The sequence below is a fragment of the Ranitomeya variabilis genome, chromosome 3 (genome assembly GCF_051348905.1).
Source record: "Ranitomeya variabilis isolate aRanVar5 chromosome 3, aRanVar5.hap1, whole genome shotgun sequence".
Taxonomy (NCBI): domain Eukaryota; kingdom Metazoa; phylum Chordata; class Amphibia; order Anura; family Dendrobatidae; genus Ranitomeya; species Ranitomeya variabilis.
The window spans coordinates 706680750-706697481 of NC_135234.1; the positions used below are offsets into that span (position 1 = coordinate 706680750).

The 16732-nt window shown below is 41.9% G+C and overlaps 1 protein-coding gene across 3 annotated transcripts in view; it reads right to left on the reverse strand.

Annotated features, from left to right (window-relative positions):
• The window catches only part of BRCA2 (BRCA2 DNA repair associated), a 114140-nt gene that overhangs the window by 35038 nt on the left and 62370 nt on the right, over window positions 1-16732 (reverse strand). For all 3 annotated transcript variants that reach the window (XM_077298246.1, XM_077298249.1, XM_077298248.1), the window contains exons 11-17: window positions 13027-13125; window positions 12066-12135; window positions 9811-10115; window positions 8511-8707; window positions 6654-6841; window positions 4605-4775; window positions 2487-2817 (exon numbers count right to left, since the gene is read on the reverse strand). In XM_077298246.1, coding sequence (XP_077154361.1) covers window positions 2487-2817; window positions 4605-4775; window positions 6654-6841; window positions 8511-8707; window positions 9811-10115; window positions 12066-12135; window positions 13027-13125 — 1361 coding nt within the window. The remainder of the gene's footprint in view (window positions 1-2486; window positions 2818-4604; window positions 4776-6653; window positions 6842-8510; window positions 8708-9810; window positions 10116-12065; window positions 12136-13026; window positions 13126-16732) is intronic.

Sequence of the window (16732 nt, forward strand, 5' to 3'; positions counted from 1 at the left end):
GTCTTCACAGAGGAGCCTGGGAGGACGCACTTAGCAGCTCACCATGTGGACACTGGTACTAATCCCCCAGTACGGCAGTCTGCATACCGTGTGTCAGCAGAGGTGAAGACACACCTGAGGGAAAAGGTAGAGGAGATGCTGAACCTCAAGGTGATACAAAAATCCCAGAGTGCCTGGGCCTCGCCTGTGGTTCTTTTCCCAAAAAAGGACCGTACTACCCAGTTCTGTGCAGACTACAGGAAATTAAATGTACTGACTACATGTGAGGTCTACCCCATGCCGAGGATAGATGAGCTGTTAAACACAATGGTTTATGGGCACAGTGCTCCCACAGATATAGGTTGCAGAGTACACACAATGGTTTATGGGCACAGTGCTCCCACAGATATAGGTTGCAGAGTACACACAATGGTTTATGGGCACAGTGCTCCCACAGATATAGGTTGCAGAGTACACACAATGGTTTATGGGCACAGTGCTCCCACAGATATAGGTTGCAGAGTACACACAATGGTTTATGGGCACAGTGCTCCCACAGATATAGGTTGCAGAGTACACACAATGGTTTATGGGCACAGTGCTTCCACAGATATAGGTTGCAGAGTACACACAATGGTTTATGGGAACAGTGCTCCCACAGATATAGGTTGCAGAGTACACACAATGGTTTATGGGCACAGTGCTCCCACAGATATAGGTTGCAGAGTACACACAATGGTTTATGGGCACAGTGCTTCCACAGATATAGGTTGCAGAGTACACACAATGGTTTATGGGCACAGTGCTTCCACAGATATAGGTTGCAGAGTACACACAATGGTTTATGGGAACAGTGCTCCCACAGATATAGGTTGCAGAGTACACACAATGGTTTATGGGCACAGTGCTCCCACAGATATAGGTTGCAGAGTACACACAATGGTTTATGGGCACAGTGCTCCCACAGATATAGGTTGCAGAGTACACACAATGGTTTATGGGCACAGTGCTCCCACAGATATAGGTTGCAGAGTACACACAATGGTTTATGGGCACAGTGCTCCCACAGATATAGGTTGCAGAGTACACACAATGGTTTATGGGCACAGTGCTCCCACAGATATAGGTTGCAGAGTACACACAATGGTTTATGGGCACAGTGCTCGCACAAATATGGGTTGCAGAGTACACACAGCTGCTTTTTTTTTTTTTGGAAGAGGGCGCAGTCACTCTGTCCCTCACTCCAGCTGCATACTATACTAACGAGAGCAGGTCACGTGCTGCGCCGGCCAATACTTTGCATGGCTGGGATGATTCCCGAAGTACCCACGGTCTAAAAGCTTGATTAACTGCGCTGAAGCCTTTCAACAAGCTTTATTAGACTGGCAAACACGAACAGGAAAAAGGGTAAACATTAAAAAGTCTGTTTGGGGTTTGGTAATGAACAGTAGGTGTCCGATATGGACCCCCAACTTTACCGTTCTGGTTCTCTCATCCTTTCTCATATGGCTATGTCGATGGAAAATTACCAAAAGTTACGGCTATTGGAATAAGCAATGGGAATATCGAAAACACAACAATATGGAAATAGTCATGTCAGGAAGGGGTATATAAATAAATTCAAAACCGAAAACTTTTGTGCTTGGAAACTTTGCAACAGTTTTCTACAGACTTTAACCCCTTCACGACATGTGACAGACTCGTGACAGCTGCCGTCTGTCAAAGACCTCCGTGCCTGTCATTATGATCCTCCTGTGAAAGCCAGCGTTTAGCTGGTGTTAATAGGACATCGTGATATTCTCTGAACATAGCAAGCACAAGTGATCAGATGATCGCAGGTTAAAGTCCCTTAAAAGTTCAAATCATCCCCCTTTTGCTGTATTAAAAAAGTAACAAAAATACACACTGGTTTTCGCTGCATTCATAAGTCAGATGTATCAAAATACATAGTAAATTAATCTGAACGATAAATATGTGATGAAACAAAACAAAAAAAAGCCGAAACAGTGCAATAAAAGGCGATAAAATCATTGCATCTACACCAAAATGGTGCAGTAAAAATATCAGGTCAGGGCACAAACTATAAATAACCTGGCAAATGTAATTTTATAAGTTTTTTTTCTTTCCAACACAAAAAACCCCCCCAAAACATCACTGTACATTTGGTCTGTGTGTACTTGTTCTGACATGGATAATCATGTTGCAGGTCAATATTACCATATAGTGACTATAGTAAATAAGAAATCCAAACAGCAATTGTGGAATTGAACTTTTTTTTTTGCAATTTCACAGAATTTGGAATTTTTTTTCCATTTTCCAGTACACTATGTGGTAGAATGAATTGTGTCATTTAAAAGTACAATTATGTTATGAGTATTGAGATAATTGGCGTTACATTTTCTTCAGAATGTCCATTTAAAAAGTGGAATTCCAACAAAAATAACACCTCTCTTCTAACCAGTTGACTGTTCTAGTACTAAAATCAATGTAGGTTTTGCTCATTTTACCTTTAACATAAGAGATTCGGGAGCTTCCAGAGGTGAGCAAGCATCGTCTGATCCCACCAGGTCGGCTCCTTGTACCATTATCTTCTGGCCTACGAACATGCGACCTTTCTTCAGCAGAGACGTGAGTGCAGGGTCCAGGATCGCCTTGATGCTATACCAGCCATCCATCACCTCAATGATCGCGGATGTCGGTCTCACATCGCTGGTTTCACAGTTTTCCAATGTAAGGATTTTAGAAATGCACAGAACCAACGTCTTAGCCGGCGAGTCATCTCTCTCCATTATCTTTCTCACAGCTGATCTTTGACATTTATCTATTTCTATATCATATCTGAAAAGAAAACCATTTCATTATTAGTAAATTCTGCAGTAACATCAGTTTACTGCCCATTTACCTAAATCTTTGGCTTCGATGTTCGTGACCGTTAGTCAGTCCAAGTGACTTAAAAGTAAAAGCGATATAACAGAGAAACAATAAATTGATACGTTACTTAGAAATTATAACAGCACCTTATGGGGAGAACAGGGTCGCACGTCTCAGCCAAGGAGTTCTTCTTAGCATAAAGTCCAATATCCAAAAATGACAAAGACAGCGCCTCACACGTTGGTGAAATAAATCACGCTTTATTCTGCCTTCTGTGGCGACGTTTCGATCACAAAGATCTTTATTAAGCACTTGATAAAGATCTTTGGGATCGAAACGTCGCCACAGAAGGCAGAATAAAGCGTGATTTATTTCACCAACGTGTGAGGCTCTGTCTTTTTCATTTTTGGATATTAAACAATAAATTGATGTCATCCTCAAAAAACAGTCTGGTTAAAAGGTGACATAAAATATTACACAAAGGTGGATGTAGATTTTAGCTGGCAAATCTCATTAATGTTGAAAATATCAGTATCGAAAAACTAAATGTCTATTGGACCCAGGTAGACAGTAAAGCGGTCATCAATGTCTCATTACTGGAGGTTAAACGGCTGCAGAACGGAGCAGAAAAGGGCCTTCCCCAAACTGTTCCTCGCCATTTTATAGAACAAAGTAACAGCAGCACTAGTGCTACCATGGGTTTTTTTTTTTTTTTTAATGGCAGCTACAATGTGGCTTGTTCTTGACACTGGACTGAATTTCCTGTGTCAAGACATCATCGGTATGTGAAGGAGATTGGCTGGATCACTTCAGTAGCTAAGTCAGCCCCCTTCACTGCCGTAGTAGATGTACAGATAAGAGACTGCCTTAGTTACTAAAATGAATCAGTGAGTTCCCTTCCCACACTGCTTTGATGACGTGCTGACTAGTGATGAGCCAGCGTGCTCTGATAAGCTGTTATCCGCCATGCTCATGTCCTAATCAAGTATTTTCTGTGTGCTCGAAAGAAAAGTTTGAGTCCCCACGGCTGCATGTCTCGCAGCTGTTCGACAGCTGCAACACATTCAGGGACTGTTTGTTCGGCAGTACCTGAATGTGTTGCAGCTGTCTAACAGCCGCGGGGACTTTTTTTTTCGAGCACATCGAAATACTCAATTAGGACACGTGCACGCTCGCTCATCACTACTGATGCAAGAACTCTGTCCCGTATCAAGGAAAACTGGAAAGGGAGTTGCCGGGACAGGACACCTACAGATCTAGAGCCAGTCAACAATGTTTTTTTCTTAGACCATGATTGTCAAACTGAAGCATGCTCACCTCCCAAATTTCCCATGGATCCAGCCAAGGCTGTGACTGATCAGCGCTGAAATGATGACTGCACCTTTTGAAGGTCACAGAACCAGTGAAGCCTGTTGATTAGCAGCAGCGGTCAGGTGAGTGGAACAGTGAAACATCCGACAACTCACTGCTACAGTCACCTGACAACTGCATCAATCTCAGGCTCCAGTGGTCAAGTGACATCTGGATGGCATTGTCATTGCTTTCTGATCCCGCTGTGATTAACATTTTGGAGGACAGTATGTGTCTGTTTTATTTGATCCCAACCCATTCCCAAGAAAAAAAATATATAATGGCGGACAAATCCTTTATGAAATGAGCTTATTATAAGTTGTATAATTTGCTACTTTGTGCACAAAGTATACTTTGTTGTTTTTTGTTTTGTTTTAACTGGACAAGTCCTTTTAATATTCTACCTGTACTTGAGCTGTAAGAGCAGTCTGTCCGGGGTCAAACATCTGCCAGCAAAGATCCTAGGGAACATCACTTCCATGGCTGCCAGCTTCCAGATAATCCATCGGTAGTGATTGTACACCCATTCTGGACTGATCAGCTTGGGGTCCACTCCTGGAGTATCACACAGGGCTCTGCAGAGCAATGAACAATCATCAGCAAGACTGTAGTCATACACAGCACTCACACCAGTGATTTCCCCTGATAAAAAACATCTAATAGATGCAATAATATGCAGAAAATCATTTAGAAAAAAAAATGTTTCTGTGCAAAAGTTAGCTGCTGATCGTCATTGAAGACACATCCACAAGTATCCATCAGCTCCAAATGGCATTATTCTAATGGCACAGAAACAATCCAACACAGAAAACTGTAAGAGCAGCATTAGCTTTGTAAAAAATAAAAAAAAATAAAAAAATGTGTAAACCTTCAAAGTATAGAAAACTATAATATAGTATATATAGAAAATATACATACATACAGCGGGTGAAAATAAGTATTTAGCACTTTACCAATGTACGTAAATATATTTCGAAAGGTGCCATTGACTTGAAATTCTCACCGGATGTCAGTAACAACCCATCCAATCCAATCAGGCAAAAATTAATCCATAGATGTGCATACATTACGTTCTGTGTAATAATGAGAAATGACAGGGCGAAAAAGTATTAAAAACACTTACTGAATTATAATTAACATTTCGTACAAAAGTCTTGTTGGTGATGACAGCTTCAAGAAGTCTCCTGTATGGAGAAACTAGCCGCAGGCATTGCTCAGGAGTGAATTGGGCCCATTACACAAATCACTGTTCACATCTTGAAGGTCCCGTGGGCTCCTTCTCTGAACTCCAAGCTTTAGTTCCTTACATAAATTCTCTGTTGGATTCAGGTCAGGTGATTGGCTCGGCCATTCTAGCAGATTTATTTTCTCTCTCTGAATCCAATTGAGTTTCCTTGGCTGTGTGTATGGGATTACTGTCTTACTGAAATGCCCACCCTCGTTTCATCTTCATCATCCTGGAAGATGGCAGCAGGATTTTTCCAGAATATCTTGTTACTTTTGTCCATTTATCCTTCCTTCAATTATATGAAGGTTGCCAGTACCGTATGATGAAAAATAGCCCCACTCCATGATGCTCCCACCTCCAAATTTGACTGATAGTGTGGTGTATTTGGGGTCATATACAGTGCCTTTTGGACTCCAAACATGGTGTGTATTATGGCATCCAAAGAGTTTAATTTTGGTCTTGTGACCAGACTATATTCTCCCAGTATTTCACAAGCTTGTCTAAACATTGTTGAGCAAACTTTAAACGCGCTTGAACATACTTTTTGTTCAGCAATGGGGCCTTGCGTGGTGAGTGTGCATACATGACATGGAGGTTGAGTGCTTAACAATTGTAGATTCCAGGTCTTTCTGTACCTTCCCTCAGGTTGTCCGTGGCTCTTGGACAACTTCTCATAATTCTTTTCACTCCTTTATCTGAAATCTTGAGTGGAGCACCAGTTATGGTGAAATTATGTTCTTTGCACTTCCAGATTATTGCCCCAACGCTCAAAGGAACCTTCAGTAGTTTAGAAATTCCTCTGTAACCAATGCCATTATTATGTTTTTCAACAATAAGGTTGTGAAAGTCTTGAGACAGCAAAATGGTTTTACGCATCATGAAATGTCTTGTGTGGCACCTTGGTAATGAGACACCTTTTTATATGCCATCAGTAGAAACAGCTGATATTTTTCAATAAGTGGCAGGATTGCTTTCTAATTACTGATAGAATTCAGCTGGTGTCATGGCTTTTTGCACATCTCTTTCTTTATGTGCTCAATAGTTTTCTCATTATTACACATAAATGACTTTGACTCTGTGGATTGGATGGGTTGTTACTGACATCTGGTGAGAATTTCATTTCAATATCACCTTAAGAAATAGATTTCAAAAATTGGCGACATGTTCAATACTTATTCATCTACTGTATGTATGCATGCATGTATATCTCATTATCAGTTGTCACCTGTAGAACTCTTCTCTGCCTGCGGTTAGTTTATCAGTGGGTACGAGCCAGCCACCATCAGCTATTTGCACTCCACCATCAGAGAGGAAACTTTCTCTTGTGAAATAATCCAGACAATGAAATTCAAAGTTTCTGGCTTTTTCGCTGTTAATTCCTATATGATTCTTTATAACACCGCATCTGTACAACTGAAACAAGAGGAATATAAGTGCCTAATCGCAACAATATAAAGCATGTACTACACATGTTCCTAGCTGGAATGTAAGCAGCAAGAAATGGACTATTAAAGGGAACCTGTCACTCCCAAAATCTTAGGCGAGACTATTAAAGGGAACCTGTCACTCCCAAAATCTTAGGCGAGCTAAGCCCTCCGGCTTCAGGGGCTTATCTACAGCATTCTGGAATGCTGTAGAAAAGCCCCCGATGTATCCTGAAAGATAAGAAAAAGAGGTTAGATTATACTCACCCAGGGGCGGTCCCGGTACGATGGGCGTCGTGGTCCGGTGCGGGGCCTCCCATCTTCTTACGATGACATCCTCTCTGACCTTTCCCGGAGCCTGCGCACTGCAGTACTTTGCTCTGCCCTCAACAGGGCAGACAAAGTGAGCCTGCGCCGGAGCGTGAAGACAAGAAGAGGACGTCATCGTAAGAAGATGGGAGGCCCCGGACCACAACGCCCATCGGACCGCAGCTGGACCGCCCCTGGGTGAGCATAATCTAACCTCTTTTTCTCATCTTTCAGGATACATCGGGGGCTTATCTACAGCATTCCAAAATGCTGTAGATAAGCCCCTGATACTGGTGGGCTTAGCTCACCTTCGATTTTGGGGGTGACAGGTTCCCTTTAAATTCAATGTCAAAGCCACCCCCCCTACACACACACACACACACACACACACACACACACACTACACTGGCTATTGAACAGCCCCTATTGAGCTGACAGACTGGGCAACCTAGATTTATGCAAACTTCAAACTGTCTGCTGTTTCCAATAAAACAAGAACAATGTTAATTGCTCAACATGACCAATAAAACAAGTGTTTTCTCCAAATTGTACACCAAGACCTCGATTCAGTTTTGCATTCGCGCCAGTGTTTTGTCAAGATTTTGCTGTTTTGCATTTTTTTTTGCACTAAATTTATCATTCCAGTTGCATTTTTTTTTTTAACTCTTTCATATGTTCGCCTGTTTGTTTTAGTTCGCCATAGTGGGCAGGGTTTAGGCTTTCCAGATGTTTCTACTTGATTCATTATTTGCGATTTTACAAAAAGTCGCAAAATTTGTTGCAAATGTACTCAAGTGGTCCCCCCCTTCTGAGTGATTTTATGCAAACCAGAATTTTATTTCAGCTATTTCTGCAGCATTTTGCAAAACAGTGTCCCAAAATGGCTAAGGACTGAGAAATGTTTTACTTTACGCAAAATTCACAAACCAAATCGGCCATTTGATGAATTTTTTCATTAAAAAAGTCAGAAAATAACACAGGATAGTTGTGATGTGACCGTGCTCATTAGCCTGTAACCTTGTTTGCACCAGTTTTATAGTTGGCAAATATAGGTAGAAGTTTTGTGCCAAACTTTTCTTGAAGGAGATTAAAATTTCTAAACTATCTGACCGTGAATCAGAATATGTATCAGGCTTTTTTTGTTTTAATTTTTTTTCCCAGGTAGGACTATATCAATAAACAATTGAATTAAGTTTGGGAAAATGATTCCTAGTATTTCAAGTAGAATGTGTGCTTCCACATAACGGAAAATATCACAAAACTGGACATATCGTTAGCTCATCTTCCCATCAAACATTTCACACTTATGATACTAGATGAACAGACTAATAAGTAAAGCAGTTCTGTACCTCGGCCGAAGTATATTTTGTTGGTTGCCTTTGTTCTACGGCCGCTAACAGATTAATCCTGTCTGTGGAAGCTGTTTTCTGCCGATATAACGATCCAGGTTGTGGTTTAATCTTCTGTCTTTGTTTCTTTCGTATTCTCATCTCCTGCATATCTCTGGCATAGCAGATATTTGCAACCAAATCAAAGAAATCTGTCCCTGAACAATACACAAGAAAAACAAAATCAGTCCAGTGTTGGCTTTCTTAAAAAAATACACAATATCATCAGAATGATTGTATTGTGTGAAGGTCGTAGAGAACATCCGATCAAAAAAAATCACAGAGAAAAAAGCAGAGATGGTTACCTGCTGAAGCCTCCAAACAAATGCACCAGCAGGGCGCATCGGACCCGATTAATGATGGCAACAACACAGGTGCAAAAAATGGACCCTTGACGTGGGTTACCGGCTTACGTATTGAGGCCCCAATATAAACTAATACCTTACATACATTGATATGTGGTTTTTTTTTTTGCACTTTATCTTGCAGGGCGCAGTCGGACCAAGATGGCTCTGTAAACTGTAGGCCTCTATTCACACAGCATGCATTTTGTGGCACTGGGCAGCCCGCATGTATGTGCGTTAGTAATAGGCTGTAGACCAGATGCTCTGCATTGCTTGTGTGAACAATGCCACATACAGACTATTATCGCTTATCTTTTTGTGAACTAATGCCAAACAACCAATACTGGATTGAAAGTGGTTGTTTCATCTGTATTTTTTGCACCTGTGTTGTTGCCATCATTAATCGGGTCCGATGCGCCCTGCTGGTGCATTTGATTGGAGGCTTCAGCAGGTAACCATCTCTGCTTTTTTCTCTGATTTTTTTGTCAATTTTCTGGAGGATTTTTAAGAACATCCGATCAATGGGGGTCGGACGCCAGTCACCCACCGATCAGCTGTTCCTACCTCGGGCAGCAGCTGCATGTACACCGTATACGGAGCTGAATACCACCGCTCCGTACAGGTTAGTGGCCGCTGACGGGTAATGTAAATCAACCTCTATTTAAATTAATATCAGCTGATCTGCAGCGCCCAGCAGCAGCCACTATCCGGTACGATGGAGCGGTAGTGTTCTGCTACATACACTACTTGCGTCCAGCCGCCTCTGGAGCTAATCGATGGGGATTCCAGGTGTCGGACCACTACCAATATGATACAGCTGATCTTTTATTGATAGGTCATCAACATGCTAGCAATGGAAAACCTCTCATTATAATTTACGTAACATTTCATAATTCCAAACCTAGTTCTTGCAATACCTGATTTATCCTTTTGCGCCATTCCAACTTCTATACAACTCCTACTTATATCTTTGGTAGTGTCCCGATCCTGTCGCGGTGAATTAACCATCCGGTCACATGCAGACACATCAAAGTTCTTCATAAAAGGCGTTACAAATGAGGTAGTAACAGCTCTGGACACACTGTTTGTGTCAATTCTACAATCTGATGCATCGGGTGTTGAACTGGCTGCTAAAGAGCCTTTGGAGACAATTAACTTGGGATGCAGCTGGCTCACAGGAGTAGGCTTAGATTTCAGGGTTTCTTGTTTTCCTTTTGAGAAACTGCAGAAATAAAAATTGCAAATAATAATATGCAGTTGTGGATAATAATATGCAAATACTAGTATCACAGACTCTGGTAATGTTTTTTTTTGTTGCAAGAAACTTTTCCTGTGAGACATGATTGTCATGCCACTGGAACCAGAGCTTATCAGGTCCCAAAAATTGCAACCAGACCAAAGGCCTATAAGGGTTGAAGACAAAATGGTTTGGCCCTGTTGGAGGAGTTCTGATGGGCTGGACAAGATAGGTGATGACTAGTGGGTGTAGCAGACCGTTCCTGAGAACAGGCCTTTGCAAGTCAGGATGTTTCCGTTCGATTAATGGTCAGAAGGACTGCAGAGGTAGAGTACAGCTCTTGGATTTCTCCAGCAGTCCCATTAATAATGACTGCAGTGGCGGTGTTCATGTGCACCCACCGATTTATTCCAAAGGAGCATTTTAGATATCTGCCAAACGAGCGACGTCTTCCTAATGGAAGTCTCATGCAGGAGAGCGACGTTCTGTCTTCCTGGTCATACGTAATGAAGCCAGGTTTATGCTCCCCAGCTTCATCAGCGCATTGCACATGCCAGGGTAGGTATTTATGACACCGATCCTGCATTGTAGCCAGCCACAGTGAAGTGAATTTGGTGTCACTAATGCCCCTCGGAGCAGGAGACCATACATCTAGGTTCATTGTGCATTACCAGGAAGGCAGAACGTCTCACTCACACGATAGGTTGCTGAGCTCTGATAGTGACGTCGCCTGTGTGGTGGATAATAATCAAGTGAATACATGATCCAAGGCGGGACTAGTTAAGGAAATAGACGGCCCACCGGACTAGTACTGGAAAATTTGCATACTGCAAGCCAGATTTATAACTTGATTTTTCAGACTTGGAAATAAGTACCGTATTTTTCGGATTATAAGACGCACCCCAAATTTAGGGTGAAAATAGCAGAAAAAAAAAAGATTTTTATAAGATGGGGGTCCATCTTATTGTCCGAATTTAAGGTAATTTTACCTGCGGGCTGGCGGTGGTACAGCAGGGTCACAGGAGGCATGGTGGCGGCAGAGGAGCGCTGATGCTGAAGTGCTGTGGGCGGTACGGCGTGCACCTGAGCAGGGTCCCTTCCTCAGGTGAGGCGACGCCGTGGCACGGTATCCAAGACGAGCAGCAGAGCCGGGTTAATCACCGGTTTCTCGGTGGCGGCGGCGACCGTCCTGAGGCCGCGCGTGCGCAGATTGAGTACTTTGCTTCCCGGGACTTCAGGAAAATGGCCGCGGGAAGTGGAGCGTGCGCAGATGGAGATCGCGGTGGCCATTTTCCTGAAGCCGAGATCTCAATCTGCGACCTCTGCTTCAGGAAAATGGCTGCCGCGATCTCAATCTGCGCACGCGTGGTCTCCTGCGGCCATTTTCCTGAAGCCCCGGGAAGCAGAGAACTCAATCTGCACACGCGCAGCCTCAGAAAGATGGCCGCCTCCACCGAGAAACCCGTGGTTTACCCAGCTCGCTGCTTGCCTTGGATACCGAGCCGCGGCGTCACCTCACCTGTGGAAGGGACCCTGCTCAGGTGCACGCCGTACCGCCCACCGCGCCACAGCATCACCGAACCTCTGCCGCCACCAACCGGTAAGCCCGTGTTCGAACTATAAGACCCACCCCCCGTTTTCCTCACAATTTTTTTTTTTTTTTTTTTTTTTGGGGGGGGGTGTGACAGGTGCGTCTTATAGTCCGAAAAATACGGTATATATGCCAGAGCAAGGGTTGGAGGGTAAGCCAATTTTATTACATTTAGAGTAAGCACATGGGGTTAAGAAAATGATTGATAAAGAACACATTTAAAATAGTATGTATGGGATAATGTTTTTTTTTTTTGTTTTTTTTTTAACAATGCATTGTATGAAGGCAAAGCAGTAAGGATTACCAACTCATAACTATGTGTAGTTCTCAAAGAATACACTTACCTGGCAGGATCAGTTGATAATGGTTGCAGGGAAACCTTGTAGAAATACTTTCTTCTGTCCTTTAGATTCTCTATAAGGAGAACACGAGTTTGATTAAAAAAAACTCAAATATAAAGGAAAATAGTAAAAAATGCAACATGAAATAACCCCATAAACAAGTACCGTACACATTTGCAATTTTTAATATGCATTTTTTAAACCTACAGTAAAAAAAGGAAAAAAAATGTGTTGAGGTTACCTGAAACAATAAAAGGAATAAAAAAAACAAACTCTAAAAACAAATTTGCATGTAATATCTGACTCAGCAGGTTCCCTCCCTCCCACAACCGCATAAAAACTAACAAAACGCAAAATAACTGAAGTGGTAGCAGTTATGGTAAAGAATCATGCAACTGTTTTCGGATGGCTTTTCTTACTGTGTATGGCTACATGGTCAGCCAGTGGCTATCAAAGCCAAACCGTGCAGCCTAAAAAGAAAGGCAAAGCTATTCTAATAATCCAACCATTAAGGCCTCTTTCACACTAGCGTCGTGTGACATACGTCGCAATCCGTAGTTTTGGGCAAAAAACGGATCCTGCAAATGTGCTCGCAGGATGCGTTTTTTTTGCCCATTGACTTGTATTGCCGACAGATCGCGACGTATGGACATATGTCGCGTCTGTCGTGCACTGGATCTGCCGTGTTTTGGCGGACCGTCAGCACGGACTGCGCATGCGCGGCCGGAACTCCGCCCCCTCCCCCCCGGACTTCAGAATGGGCAGTGGATGCATTGAAAAACTGCATCCGCTGCCCGCGTCGTGCATAAATTTCACAACGTGCGTCGGTACGGCGCGCCAACGCATTGCAACGGCCCCGTACCGACGCAAGTATGAAAGAGGCCTAACCCTGATTAACCAGGCATTGGTGTGGCTATGGAAAGCATTATTTAACAATATCTATACTGTACATAAAAAAACCTGCCATGAGGTCCACTTGTAAGAGGCCGCAAAGCTGACTTGGACTCATTCGCCAACGATCTGTCAAACTCTGGTAATAGTTGTCTTTTGATTGGTGGTTCTCCTGTATATAAAATATGACAAATATGTTAACAGTTACTGTACCAATCCCATATAACTTCCAAAAAGAATCATTTAAAAGCAGAATTCTACAATATACAGTACTGTGCAAATGTTTCAGGCAGGTGTGGTAAAAATGCTGCAAAGTAGGGAACTCTGCAGGGAAGTTGTTCCAAACAACTTAAAGAACTAACCACACATCTTCATGTAATACCTGATAGACATAAGATTGAGATAATGGCTCTGTGGGGGCCATTTCATGACTTCCAAGAATATCTGTTCTTTTCCTGCTCAAGATAGTGCTTAGGCCTCATTCAGACATCAGGTTTTTGATGTACAACAAAAGTGGACTAAGTTTCAACAATGATTTCCATCAGACTTATCAATGAAAGTTTCCCCACTTTCTCCTATTTTTCAGTCAGTGAAAAACAGACAGCACAGGGATGTCATACGAGTGCTGTTCGACTTTTTTTTTTTTTTTACGGGCCTATAGACTTTTATTGTCAAATTTGATCTGACACACTGATCAATATCAGACATGTCGCCACAATTTTGTAAGGACAACTCAGTCTGTAAGAAAATAGTAAAATAAATCACAAACGTGAACAGCCCCATAGATGGACGTCGCCCATACACACGGTGCTGCCGCCTTTTTCTTCTACCACACTTTGCGGCCTAACACATGAGTGCCGGATTCTTCTTACAGCTCCATAGATTGCCATAGGAACAAGTGCTATCAGTGAAAAAAATGGCTAGCACTCATATGTGAAAAACTGGCGTGGAATGAGCCCACAATCAAATTGGTAGTAAGCTTGGGGTCTTTTCCGTGCTGCAGAATAAATGTAAAGCCAATCAGATGCTTCCCTGAAGGTACTGAATGATGGAGGTATCTGATCTCAACATTATCGAGTACTTAAGTTTTGTACTTAATGGTAAAATCTATCCTTGTACCCTTCGTGGGAGAAACAATGAAGCATTTTTTTCCCCCACAACTACCTAAAACTTTTTCACAGTAATCTACATCACTCTCGCACATATTAAAATACACAAACAATTTACTAATCTATGTTTATTTCTTATGTCTTCTATTTTTGAGTCCTAGTATGTGGGCAGACGTGGTCTACTCTTTGGAAGAAAATGGCAATTGAGAGCCCTTAGCTACTGCAAACAGAAGAACCCGTGTAACTTGAGGTAAACTGCATAAGACATTAGGTCAATTTAGACTAAATGGAAAAAAAAACTAAAAACTTCTCTGGAAAGTTACTTCGTTCATCCTCGAAAGAAAGGAGCAAGATTTATCAAGACTAGTCTTACCAAAATTTAAAAAGAAAAAGCACAAAGAAATACTCCTACTCATTCAGTAGGCCCAAGATTGTGCCCAAACACCTTGCAATGTTTTTAATATCCCCATAAGAATTGATGCATAGATGTGAGGTTTAATAGAACCTTTGTATTATTAGATCAGATGTCACAAATATGCTGCTTCAAATTACTCATGGGCATTGAAAAAAATTGAAAACGCTAAAATAAAAATTTACACCTGAAAGGGTTATTCCACACTAAGTAACATATGCCAATGGGTCCAACCTCTGGGATAGGTATCGATTCAGTTAATGAGAGTGCCGCAGTTGCGTTTCAGTGCTCTATACCTTTTTGTTGTTTCCTCCCCTACTTCCAGGAATGGGAAAAATAAATTCCAAGTGTAATGAAATAGTGAAGAACAAAAATGGAATTCTTCCAGTCTTTAGGGTATTTTATTTTGCATGTATCATAAAAAACAGCATTTGTTAAAAAAAATATACACCAACTTAGGTCGCCGTTTTTTGAAACCTGTAACATTTTCATTTTTCTTGTAGCGATGGAGCTACACTACCTGACGGAAGTTATGTCGCTTATCCAGGTTATGTAAATAAAGCTTATAACCTGAAGTTAAATTCATCCATTGGTTGTATAAATTACTCTTTTGAAAGCTGAAACCCTCCGAAATGTTGGCATCAATGCAGAAATATTGATCAGTTAATTGACACAGAATGGTCAGATTTTGGCAAGACAAAAGTTTGTCGCCTGGTCATATAATGCTATCCTAGTTTACATCCTATCCTAGTTTACATCGTCACCCGTGCTCAGTAAACGATCGGTTAATAAGTGTGTGTGTGTGTGTGTGTGTGTGTGTGTGTGTGTGTGTATAAAAAGAAACCCAGCACCCCAGACCTTTACTTGAACTGCAACTTGAGCTCTGACAACATGCCAAAAATCCACCCTGCGACCAAACCCTGGATTATCAAGAGGCTGAAGACCAGATCCACTTCAGAGGTGGCTGGCACCTTTAATGTGTCTCAGCATCAAGTACAAAGAATTAAAAAAAGAATTGAAGAGACTGGAGATGTGTGTGACAAGCCCAGGTCTGGCAGACCCCGCAAGACAACTGCTCAGGAGGAACGTTTGTTGGTTAGAAAATCCAAAGCAAGCCCCTTTTCCACTGCAGCAGAGCTCCAACAGGCCTGGTCACCTCAAGTCCCTGTGTCAACTAGAACAGTTTGTAGGATTCTGTCTCGAAATGGCCTCCATGGTCGAATCAGTGCCCAGAAGCCAGCACTAAACAAAAGGCAAATTAAAAACTGTGTGGCATTTGCAAAGTCCCACAGCCTGCTAAACAGATGGACGTTGGAAAAGAGGAATCTTCAGTAGAATTACACCACAGCCTCCGCAAATACTGCAGGAGACCTACTGGAGCCCGTATGGATCCAAAATACACCCAGAAAACAGTTACATTTGGTGGTGGAAAGATCATGGTCTGGGGTTACATTCAGTATGGGGGTGTGCGAAACATTTGCAAGGTGGAAGGCAATATCAATAGCCTAAAATATCAAGAAGTATTAGCTACCTCTTATATTCCAAATCATAAAAGGGGTCAAATTCTGCAGCAGTTTCTCCAGGCAAAAAAGATCAAGGTGCTCAAGGACTGGCGAGCCCAGTCACCAGACATGAACATCATTGAGCATGTTTGGGGTAGGATGAAAGAGGAAGTTTGGAAGACAAAACCAAAGAATCTAGATGAACTCTGGGAGGCATGCAAGACAGCATTCTTTGCGATTCCTGATGACTTCATTAATAAATTGTATGAATCATTGTTGAACCGCATGGATGCAGTCCTTCAAGCTCATGGAAGTCATACAAAATATTAAATATGACTAATAGCACAACTTCATTCAACAATGTTATGCAACATATATTTGTATTTTAAGTAAATAATTTTCTTGAATATCACATTACTTTCTGTAGGTGACAAAACCTTTGTCTTGCCAAAATCTGACCATTCTGTGTCCATTAACTGATCAATATTTCTGCACTGATGCCAATTTATTTGCTTAAACTAAACCACATTTTGGAGGGCTTCAGCTTTCAAAAGAATCAAAAATCACCGCCAGAATTAAGTTTTTTTGGTCGCCGCGACATTGCATTAAAATGCAATAACGGGCTATCAAAATAACGTATCTGCACCAAAATGGTATAATTAAAAACGTCTGCTCGGCACGCAAAAAAAAAGCCCACAATCAACCCGAGATCACGAAAAATTGAGACGCTATGGGCATTGGAAAATTGCGCAATTG